The sequence below is a fragment of the Paramormyrops kingsleyae genome, chromosome 8 (genome assembly GCF_048594095.1).
Source record: "Paramormyrops kingsleyae isolate MSU_618 chromosome 8, PKINGS_0.4, whole genome shotgun sequence".
Taxonomy (NCBI): Eukaryota; Metazoa; Chordata; class Actinopteri; order Osteoglossiformes; family Mormyridae; genus Paramormyrops; species Paramormyrops kingsleyae.
The window spans coordinates 21228032-21239726 of NC_132804.1; the positions used below are offsets into that span (position 1 = coordinate 21228032).

The 11695-nt window shown below is 50.8% G+C and overlaps 1 protein-coding gene across 3 annotated transcripts in view; it reads left to right on the top strand.

The window, feature by feature from the left end:
* Nucleotides 1-11430, top strand: part of mtss1 (MTSS I-BAR domain containing 1) — a 50712-nt gene extending 39282 nt beyond the window's left edge. The window contains exons 8-16 of one of the 3 annotated variants that reach the window (XM_023795397.2): nucleotides 2698-2855; nucleotides 3237-3344; nucleotides 3562-3653; nucleotides 4197-4308; nucleotides 5063-5245; nucleotides 5686-5829; nucleotides 6325-6478; nucleotides 6943-6969; nucleotides 7449-11430. In XM_023795397.2, coding sequence (XP_023651165.1) covers nucleotides 2698-2855; nucleotides 3237-3344; nucleotides 3562-3653; nucleotides 4197-4308; nucleotides 5063-5245; nucleotides 5686-5829; nucleotides 6325-6478; nucleotides 6943-6969; nucleotides 7449-8197 — 1727 coding nt within the window. In that variant the 3' untranslated portion in view covers nucleotides 8198-11430. The remainder of the gene's footprint in view (nucleotides 1-2697; nucleotides 2856-3236; nucleotides 3345-3561; nucleotides 3654-4196; nucleotides 4309-5062; nucleotides 5246-5685; nucleotides 5830-6324; nucleotides 6479-6942; nucleotides 6970-7448) is intronic. The other 2 variants (XM_023795398.2, XM_023795399.2) reach the window with 2 other exon arrangements.
* The last annotated feature ends 265 nt before the right edge of the window (nucleotides 11431-11695 follow it).

An 11695-nucleotide genomic window follows, 5' to 3' on the forward strand; every position in this document is an offset into this window, starting at 1 on the left:
TAAAGGTGGTGGCTTGTGAGTGTTTAAAATACCCCATACGTCTTTTTTTTTTTTTCTTTCTTCTTTTTGCTTCAAGCTGCTTCCCTTTGAAGCTGAGATGACTTCACCAGACCGGTGCATTGCTGACCCCTGGGCTGACCCGGGGGAGGGGGGTGGGTTTCGGCTCAGCACAGGAAAGTGGCCCGTTTGTGACCTTTTACTTTAACCGTTTTTCCAGCCTCATGTCCACGCACTAATGCACGTAGCTTCAAAGCGACACGGACACATTTGGGTGGAGGGGTCTGTCTCATCGTGCACTCTGTGCAGTACAGGACCTCTCACTTAATCTATGTAGTCCCCCCCCCTCCTTGGTCATTAAATGATTCTGTCCTCTCGTGCCCAAGGGGAGGGTGTCACCTGCTGAGGAAGCCCTTCTGTATCAGAGAGAGAGAACTTTGTTTCGCAGGGCGCCGCCCTTCTGGTCAAGAGCAATTATTGCGTGAGGGCTCTATGTGTCCCCCATGTTTTCTTGTGTTCCCCGTGTGAGTGTGAGGCTCGTGCCTGAAGGCGTGCGAGTATGATCTAGCTCACTTTTCCTTAAACCCGAGTCGGCTTGCAGGGAGCACGGCTGGGCCCCAGGACAGCCTCTGTGTCCAGGCTGACAGCCCTGCAAGCCCCCCATTCCCTCTTTGGAAATTCCGTCTCATTTTGGCGGAGTTCGTATATCGCTTCAGGAAGTGCAGGTCCCGGCCGTTGTCATCGCGTTTGCACACACCTGGTCTGACTGGGTCCTGCACTGCCCCCTTTAGGTGAATTCAGGAAGTGTCCAGCTTCATGATGAAGTCAAAATGTCTGTAGGAGGCATGAAGCACTTGTCAACTGTTAAAATGCAGAACGATGGAGTGGGGAGGTGCCGTGGGTCACCTGGTGTTAGTATCCAGCTGTGTTCACGGTCACTTAGGTGGGGGTGTCTCCGGTTCCAGTACCCTGGGGTATAACCTGAAAGTGTGGCTAAGCTTTGCTCCTCAGATGAGGTGAAAATGTTCTGAGTGTGTTTACAGATTATCATGTCAGTAGCTTAAATACACAAGTACAGGCAAAGGCTCACAGCCTTAAGGCAGTAGGACCAAATGTACGTATAAACACACGCAGGCTGTGGTGGGAAAAGCTGGCCGTCAGTGAGAACCAGTGCAGTCAGAAGGTCAGGCACTGCGCTCTGCTCACTGCTCCTCCCAAGCCTTATTTTTGCTCTCACTGGCTGACTTGTGTTCAATCTTTAATTAAAGGATTTGGCGGTTTTTGTGCATCTTATCCTTAATTTTAGCTTTTCATGTATGCTGAATTTAGAGTTGCGCGTTTGCTCTTTAGAAAGAATCTACAGAATCGCTGTGAAGGATGTCTGTCTCCTGGGTGCTTAACCCACGGGCAGAAATGTTTTGCGCATTTTGTTGAGGGCCTGATAATCATGATGAAGTGCATTACTGTTCTTCTGTTTTATGCAAAAATATTTTTACAGTATTTTAGCAGTTTCCATATTTAACTTTTAAGATAGAATACCCAGGCTTTTGATGGTTTTGTATCTGTGAGAAGCTGATCCCTTTAAGGGTTCCGTGTCTGTGAGAAGCTGATCCATTTAAGGGTTCCGTGTCTGTGAGAAGCTGATCCATTTAAGGGTTCCGTGTCTGTGAGAAGCTGATCCCTTTAAGGGTTCCGTGTCTGTGAGAAGCTGATCCCTTTAAGGGTTCCGTGTCTGTGAGAAGCTGATCCCTTTAAGGGTTCCGTGTCTGTGAGAAGCTGATCCATTTAAGGGTTCCGTGGCTGTGAGAAGCTGATCCATTTAAGGGTTCCGTGGCTGTGAGAAGCCGGTCCCTTTAGGGCAAAGTCACCTGGTCCTTCTGTGGTAGCAGCATACTACTGTGTACTGTGCTGCAAAACTTTCACAGTAAACAACTCAGCAGTGAAAAGTAAGGTTTTCCCTTGCAGCTGGGGAATAAGTATTAATTTGTGGCTGAACCTTTAAGTGATTTTTGAGAGTGTGTGTTCTGCGCCAACCCCACCCTCAGGAGAGTCTTGTGATGTATAAAATCGACTCACATGGCAGCTCTTGGTTTTCAAGCCCTTTTTTTCTCTCGTGAAAATAAACCCTTAAATCTGATTAAACCTTAATCAGTTTTGATTTCCCCTGTTTCACCCAATTTAGCGTCATGTGTGGCTTTAAGTCTCCTGGGCTCGGTGGCACGTGTGGGACAAGCTTATTTTATTAAAAGGGGGGGTGCAGCTACTCTCCTTCCTGGGAGGGGACATGCAGATGCAAACGTTCCTGCACTGGTGTGACTGAGTCTCTGTGGGACAGCAGGTTGTTCTTACCCATGCATCCCCCAGCTTATGAAACAGGCCAACGGCATCACAGGGAGAGTAGAGACAGTCCTCCCCCCCATAACCTCAGTGGTACATTCCATCATGGCTCTGTTGTTTGAGGAGTAAATGAGCTGAAGGCCATGCAGGGGCCACGGTAAACCCAGTTAACCAAACAAAGGAAAGTTGGAGGCAAAAACTTTGGCAAGCAACCACTCTTAGTATTGTGTGGTTTTGCTGCCCCCTAGTGGTAGGACTGTGAAGTTCTTCAAAGTAAGACATTGTAATTACATTTTGTTAACATTTGACTTGATGCATCCTCCCTAACACCTAAATTAAATACTTGCATTTCCCATCCCCTAGGGAAGGATGATGCAAGAATGCAGCTGGATAATGCCCTACAGGACGTCAACGTGAAGTACGCTGTCCTGGAGGAAACGGAGAAGAAGGCCGTGTGCCGTGCGCTGATTGAGGAGCGCAGTCGTTTCTGCTCCTTCGTCAGCATGCTGCGGCCCGTGCTGGTGGGCTGCCCCTCCCCCTACACTACCCTCCCCCCCCTACCCCACTCACGCTTCCTCTTCCTTCACCTGAAACACTTCTGTCATCTAATTTTCATTACGGGTGGTAGGGCTGGGCAATTAGTCAAATTTTACTGTCAGTTACAATTGGCTTCCAACGACTGTCAACACAAAATAATCTAGATAGAACGATCGCATCTTGTTCTACGTAATGCTCTCATATCGTCTTGTCATAAATCGAAAATAATCGTGATTATGATTGACCAAAATAATTGCGATTATGATTTTTGTCGTAATTGAGCAGCCCTACCGGGTGGAAAAATGTGCGGAGTGAAATTGAGTTAGTGCCTCGGAGAGTCACCCCTCCTGAATTTGCCCCCTCAGGATGAGGAGATAGGGATGCTGGGAGAAGTGACGCACCTGCAGAGCATCCTGGAGGACCTGAGCGTCCTCACTGCCGAGCCCAACAAGCTGCCCCCTGCCAGCGAACAGGTGTGCCACCCACCCACCCACACACGCACACACAGGCATAAAGTCTCTTTATTATCCAAGTGACAGTCACTTATCCTTTTGATGACAATGTGTCGTGTGTACGCCTTAATCGTCATGGGGCAGACCCAGCTTCAGCTCCATACACTCAGCCGCAGTGCCTTCACTCTTTCCTTACCTTCTCTGTCTCTCCCTCCCTCCTCCATCTGCCTCTCTGTAGGTGATCCTGGACCTGAAGGGGTCGGACTACAGCTACCAGACGCCGCCCGCTTCACCGAGCAACACCATGTCCCGTAAGAGCAGCATCAGCAGGTACGTGGGGGTGGGGGGCGCCCTCACCGACTTGGGGTCAGTCCCAGTGACATACAGGAAGCAGAGCTGGGCGGGGGGGGGGTTGATTATTTCAGCAGCACACTGTTCTTCACTGTATCTGAATCTCTGAGTTTGGGGGGAGGGGTAATTGAAAGAGCAAACAAGTTTGAGTGGCTGGAGAGAGACTATATAGTATGTGTGTGGTGGGGTGGGGGGGGGGCTGTGTTGTTGTTGTACTGCTTGGTTTCCTACTTACCATCACCCCAAAGGTCCCCATAGGCCAGTTCTAAACACTCAGATGGCATGATGACAAGAGGGAACTGACAGTATGACCCAGCAGCCCACAGCCGATGGCTGTTTACTGGGGGGCTTCCTGTCCTTTAAAAAGCGCGGCTCCTCTGTAGCCTCTAACAATGTGACTGTGTCCCGCTGGAATGTGTTTGTGTCTCTTTGGTCCCGGTTGGAGCTTCCTGCCACATGTCCGGCATTCCCTGCTTGCACTCTGACTGGATTCCTGTTTCTACTCTCCCTCCCTCCCCCCAGTAACTATCAGTCTACCTCGGTCCGCCACGTTCCCTCCCTGGACTCCATCTCCAGTGCCGTGGATGGGATCCACCTCCGTCCCCCATCTGCCCACCTGCCTGAGCCAGGACAGGTAAATCAGTGCTCCCCTCAGGCCCTAGGGCGGCGCCAAAGTCCCAGAGAGTGTGGTTGGGAACAGGGGAGTCGTGGGGGGAAGTCAACAGCCCACCTGCAAGCAGTAAGAGACTTTTGGGGCAGTTTTGGGGGGGGGGGCATGAGTGGGTTGACATCTGGGCTGTGAAACGTTCAGATCATCCCGAAATGGTCCTCAGAGTGTAAAGTCTAAATTTATTTAGCAGGAACTTTGGTTTGAAGCAGCACACAAGTGAAGGAAATGGCACATTACAAACATACAGCTGGTGAGGATTCAACTAGGCGTAAGTGCAGCTAGGCTGAGCTTCCAGCCAGTGCCCAGGTACAAGTGTAGTTAGTACTGGGAAAGAGTTACACAGCACCTTCCAAAGAAAGAAAGAACCTAATAAGACTACTGTTAATCGATGTACAGTGCAACATCAGGGACATTCAGGCTAGTAGAGGTGGTCCTGGATAAAGATTGGTCTTGGGGCATTTCATAAAGGTGGAGAGAAAATCTGGTGGGTAAAAAACATGGAAGTGTGTGTGTGTGTGTGTGTGTGTGTGTGTGTGTGAGAGAGAGAGAGAGAGAGAGAGAGAGAGAGAGAGAGAGAGAGAGATTTCAGTATAAAAGCTTCTGTATATTAATACTATTTTGAAGCATTCTTATTTCAAAATGTGTTTTTTGTGGCTTTGTGTGGAGGACCTTTGTGTGGTGACCTGGCTTGTTCCGACTGCCCCCCCCCCCCCCCCAGCGTGCCCCCTCTCAGCGCGGCCCCCCCCAGCGTGCCCCCAGTCCCATGCTGCGCTGCGAGGGCTGGGAAGGACCCCGTGCCCCAAGCGAGGGCGGCACTGGCACTATGGCCCGGCCCGGCACGGGGACCCGCCGGAGCGCCGTGAGCTCGTGTGGCTCCGCCCCTGGCTGCCAGCGGCCCCGTGTACGTGGCCGTGAATCCGCGTGCACGTCTGTGCCGTGCCGTGCCGTGCCGTGTGTGTGCCCTTGGCATGTCCGTGGCATGTGCGTGTAACCCCTCCTTGTGGTTGCCCCTTGGCTGAGTCCTGGCCCTCACTGACCCCCCACCCTTCACCCTTCTGTCCCATCCTGAATTCCTTGTTTGTGTGATCTTACGAGGTCGCAGTTTTTTGTTTTGTTTTTTGGAACATCTGTCTCTGTGTCTAAAGGAAAGTCCTAGAAATGGATAAGAGCCAAGTTTTCTTTCAGCCCAGTGTTTCTCACCCCACCCCCCCCATCCAGTCGATGTTTTTGCTCCCTCCCAGCACACCTGAACCGAACAATCGAGAACTTCAGGTGTCCTGGCAGCTGGGGAGTCTGGGGGTCTGTGTGCAGTGATAGTAAATTGCCCCCTCCACCTCCCAGCAGGAACAAGGTATGATGAACAACGTGGCCCCCCGGCCGGGACAGGGCGGCCCCACCGCTGAGAATGGTACTGGCGTGCCCCCCCCATACGGCGCCTACCCCCACCACGGGGAGAGAACCCGGGCCCTGTCCACATCCAGCAAGGTGCGTCTCCAGCCCCCGCTTAGCCAGGGCGCCATGTGAAAAAACGATTCTCCGCTTGGAAGGTCCTCTGTTAGCACGTTAGCGGAGCCGGAGGACAGCTAATGCTTATTGTCTGCATTGGAATGTTTTATTATTGCAGTAGTACTTCTATTAATGAAAAATTAAATGACCAATAATCTTCCATATTGTTTTGTACTTATTGTATTTAGTATTTTTTTTTATGAATTATGGTTATAATTCATGAAGATATATGCTAGTAAACATAGTTGTAAGATACTTGTAAAATAACATGAGGCCTTATGAGCTTGAAGTTCCAGCTTCATTTCTGAGCCCATAAGCAGTATATCAGTGCAGGCTTGTGCAATTCCTTGTTTCTAGCAATAGGTGGCAGTGTTCCCCTCATCTTTATCAGTCACTGGACTCCGCTCCCACCGAGCCGTGTGTTTGTTTCCGGCCACCCTGCAAGCTGTCTGACCCAAGTCTCACCCCCCCCAGCCACAGACGGCGCGGGAGCAGCTGGCGCTGACGCTGAGCAGTGGGCTGAACTCGGAGGCGCCGCACACCAGCCACGACTCGCTGCACTGCTCCAGTGGCTACAGCACGCAGACCACCACGCCGTCCTGCTCCGAGGACACCATCCCCTCGCACGGTCAGTACCCCAGCCCGGTCCCCGCCCCCGACCAGCATGCCTGCCTGTCCGTCCACCAGGGGGCCGCGCCGGTCTGCACCCTCCGATACGCTCGTCTCAGCCGCCTCTGTCTGTTCTGTCACGGGGGGCATGTGGAACCTCCACCCACCTGCCAAGACGGCCCCCAGCCCCCAAAAAATAAAAACCACACACACGGTCATTTCGGAACCTCTCTTGGTACGCCTGAACACCCTTGCTGGCAGTCTTTGGTCTTTGAGCGCCATGATGCATCATTCTGAAAGCCTGCTTTGTTTTCCTTTCCCAGAAAACCTGCTGCTTGCTTGTATATTTCCGTTACAAATTGATATGACTTCCCCTTTTTTCAGACTTTTTTTTGCACATCTGTGTCTCCATTTACAATGTGTGTGGTTAGTGTTCTTCTCCTGGATGAGTGGTTAAATGTGGTTTTATATATTCTCTTTCAGCTATAAAGAAAGATCCTCCTCTTTATGGTAGGTCCCTGGATATCACACCTCCCTCCCCCAACCCCAGCCCCCCCCCCCCCCCCCACCTCTCACTCATCTTCCGCTATGGAGATTGAATGCACATCCATCTCTAAAGTGGCGGGCTCGTTGCACGGCATGTTCCTACTGCTTTGTTGACGGAGTGGCGAAATGTTCCAGAGAGTTCAGTGTGGCTGCCAGCTCTGTAATGTTTGCCATCACCAGCGGATTATCCTGTCCATTGTTTGGCCATCCATCAAATGTCTCGGCTTAATGGCCGCACCCTCTTCCTTCATGCCTGGGAACAGCTCAGTCTGAAGTAAGATGAGGCCCCGCCCTCCGTGCTGAGGCCCCGCCCTCCGTGCTGAGGCCTGTGGGTTAGAGCTGCTCTGGGTTTCCACGGCAGCTCTGGTTGTGATGGCTTGTGAAGGTGCTGGGTGTCACTATGTCTCTCTTTCTCTCGTTCTCTCGCTCTTTTGCTCTCTCAGATTACGACTACATCTCCCTCCACGGTGGGGAGGAGACGCACAACCAGCCCAACTTCGATAAGTCCTCCACCATCCCCCGGAACAGCGACCTGAGCCTCAACTACCGCCGCATGTTCCAGGCCAAACGGCCGGCCTCCACTGTCAGCCTGCTGGCTGACCCCGAGCCGCTGCCGCGACCCCCTCACGTGGCCACCATCCGTCGCAAGCCCTCTAGCAAGCCGGCCTTCCGCCGTGGCACCATCAGCGGCGTGCCCATCCCCATCAGCACCCCCCAGGTGCCGGGGGGCGGTGGCGGTCGCTCGGACCTGGGCCATGGCAGGCCCAGCCTGTGCGTGTCCACGCAGAGCCTCAGCGCCGCCTCCTCGCCGTACTGCTCCCTCATCCCCGGGCAGCCTGTGATGGTTCAAGTGGAGCAGCTGCACCAGTTTTCCAAACAGCAGCAGCTGCACCACCTACATCAGCAACATCAGCACCAGCAGCCGTTACCATGGCAGCATCAGCACAAACAGCATGAGCAGCAGCTCCAGTCGTACGCCCTCTCCAACCCGGCTGGCAGCCCCGTGGATAGCAGTCCCTGCCCGCACCCCTCTGTCATCCAGCCGACCCCCCCTGCAGTGCTGGCAGAGGCGGGGCCAGAGCCCCCCGTAGGCGGAGACATGCTGAGCATGATCCGCCGCGGGGTTAAGCTCCGACGGACTGTGTCCAACGACCGCTCTGCTCCGATGTTGACTCCCGGTCCCTATAACTGATGCCACGCGCCACCTCCCCCCTCCGTGGAGACACGGTACTCTCTACATCTCCCTCTCCACTGCGGTCTCCTCCTCGACTTTCCCACCGGGACTTCAGCTTCCTCCTCCACCCTTGAAGACAACCTGCCGTTCAGAGTCATCACCCGGCGACGGGGGTTTGCTCAGTTCTCTGTGTGACCTAATCACGCCTCGCGCTGCAAAACTGAAACTCATCTGGAATAGAGACATCGTGCTTATTTAGCGTATAGAGTCTTAATAATACGTCATTGCAGACGCAGGACATCTGTATATATCACCATCGTATACAGGAAATGTAATCGTACTTAGTTTTGGTGTCTCCGCGCAGACGAGGCGCACTGCCTGTTTCGTACTGGGTTGCCACGGTGGCAGGCAGGAGGGCTGATCATTCGCTCACGCCTGGGTTCAGTTACAGGTCAATGAAAGGGCAGGATTAAAGAATAGGGGGTGACGCCAGTGGTAGAACCAGGGCTCTGACACTGCGAGCAGCTGGAAGGGGCTGCTGTGGGCTCGTGCCAAACTGGACCCAGTACCAGCGTTCCTTGTTTGGAGAAGGTTCAGCAGTTATGTTCTCTTCTATAGGTATATTTTCATATGTATTACCAGTTCTTCATTTCTCAGTTCAGTTCTGACTGCTTCCTTTCCAGTAGGAAGTTGACCTGATGGCAACTACATGGTGCTTGCTGGGGGGGGGGCAGGTCAGGACAGCTGAGCCGGGGGCTCCTTGGCTGGTCTGGTGCCCCTAGAAGGATTCTGAATGGTGTCAGAGGTCAGGTTGATTAGCCCTAAAACTGATTTTAATATAGCTTGGTGGTACCTTCCGGGGCTGGTGATGTTGGAGATGTTGTGGCCTTTTTTGGTCATATTTTATTCTGGGTTCTGAAGAATGACCTGGATGGTTTTACTGCTTCTGCTACTTGAGGGTGTGAGATGCTTTTCTGAGCTGCATTTTCTGATTTCTAGATGAAGGGTTTTTATTTTAATGGGAGTTCCTGTGTTATGAGTGGGTCGTCATCTACCTTTCAGGTATGCCTTACCCCCCCCCCCCCCCCCCCCGTGTGATATGTTTGAGGGTGGGGGAAGCCACACAGTGCCACGCTTAATGGCCCCACGTGACGTCAGAGGTGACAAACATTCATCTCCCACCCTTAGGTATTAATACACGGACCAGTCACAGCCAAGTGATTTTTCTAAGAATTGTGTTTATTCTTTCTGCCCGATTAACTGAGAATACTTTTTTGACATTACTTAATTCTAACGAATTCTTGTTAGAACGAAGTTCATGAACTTATTAGTTTTATTTAATGCATATTGAAGTAGACCTGGTTGGGGTGACTCAAGGCTTTTTGGGATTCATGGTAAAATTGTGTTCAGAGAAGTTAGGTGGTTTGTAAACACCCCCACCCCCCACCCCGGCCACTGCCGCCTGGCACTCCAGTCTCCCTTCTGGATCCAAAAGGCTCAGTACTGCTGGGCCCGTTCTGAGATGGCATGATTCTGCCGGTACCAGTCCAAACCTCACCCTATTTGATTTCACTCAGGATGCGAGTGGAATGAACCAGTAAGAATCTTGGGTTACCACTGTGGGATTCTGTGTAGTGGACCAACACTGATTTATATATATGACCAACTCTTGGGAAGTATTTTTAAACCCCTCAGGCAAAAATAAAAGTACACTGCCCTTAAAATATGGGGGATATGTTCCTTCAGACCACAAAGTTTTCTACTGTTTAGTTATTTTTTTAAAGTAATTGACAGTTGCTATTGAATTTGGTGTGATAGATGTCCCCTTCTTCGTGTGATTGGGCGTGCTTATGCTTACATTCAGGCGGCGTTCGGTCGCTGTGGAGACACCCAGCTGGCCTGGGATTTTCTTCACCTGTGACGATTGCCCTGCCCCTTATTGTCTCTGACAAAAAGGACACTTGATCTTCAGTCACACCTATTGCCTGCGTGATCTCTACCAAGCCACACCTCTCACCGCCGTCTGGCCCGGGACTGCGGGGGTCTGGCTCTGCCGCTTCACGCTTTGTGTCTCCCTTATTATGAAGTCTTTGAAGGGCTATCAGGTGGCAGTTAAAGCCGGTCCCTATGTAACTCTCCCATACCTCTCATCTGCAGAGTTATTGTGTAAGTGCTCCATGCACCTTAACAGTAAGACGCAGTAGATTTTGGATCTCGTCTGTTTGGAGTGAGCCGGACTTATGGCCCCATCATCAATGCTGCTTCCCACCCCAGTCGGTCTGCAGGCACAATGGACTGTAGATACAGCCCCCCCCCCCTTCATTTAAGAAAAGAAACCTTTACTGTACATATTAAAGGTCTGTGTTCGTTTTTATTTATTGTTTTTTCGAATAGTTTCGCGAGAGGCTTCTGTATCTCAGATCGGCGAGTCGGATGGAACTGTACACATTATTGGAAAATCCCCCTCCCACCCCCACCTCGTCATGGGATATTGGAACGTGCTGGGCAGCTCCCACTGAACAGGGATTTGCAGGTCAACGCAGCAGGGAGCCCCGGCCAGGGACTGGAGGACTCAGTCGACACCGGACCGGTCCACTTTACCAAAGAGGGTGATCGTCACCCGGTCCAACGAAGAACATGGTCTTAATGGGATAAATAATTTGCATTTAAACTGTTCAAAACTGGTTGTTTTCATTGAATTCTTTCCCTTGGCTGTGGAAAGCAAATATATTTACATGCTTCTATGTAAAATGGCAGAGACTAGAGAGTTGAGAGAGATCAAGGTGTTGGCAATGTATTTAGATCAGCTTCTACTGTATCAGTCTTGGGTGTTTTTTTTTTGGGAGTTGATCTCTCATTGTAAATCATCATTGTACATTGCGGACATTTAAATTCTGTCTCTGTAGTAAAGATAGAGCTTTAACTGAATTTTTTTAAATACAGAAAGTGGGAAAAAGTTGACTGTTCTTACTTTTATTTGCTAAAAGAAATCAGCTGTTCTTTGTAGCCTTTAATCTTTTTTTCTCAATCAGTGGCAACAAACAAGCTAATCTTATCTGGAAAGGTTATATTCAGATTTTATTTTTATGTGAAGGTTATCGGCCATCCTTTTGGTTATCGTTTAGTAGATTTTTTTTGTGTTCTGTGTGACTCGGCACCATAAATACATTTGTTGTGCTGTTCAGTGACACCTGATCACCAGACTGGAGTGATCTCATGTGGCCTAAATACAGATTTAGAGGTTTGTTGCATTTCTGACTCATCTGCCTTCTTAATGATTGCCAGCAGGGGGCGCGCATGTCACAAAGCTGTGGCGAAAGGCAACAAGGTAAAGCGATACTCTTTTACAGATGGATGAATCGTCCGGATGATGAAGATAATTGCTCCGATTTCTTTTTGCATGCTTTTTAAAACACTATGGCTGCTGCGTAGATTAAGGTTAAAAAAAAAAAAAAAAGAGAGAGAGGAATTAGTCACTGGACTTTGGTGAATGACACAGACTTCACCTCTCCCTGC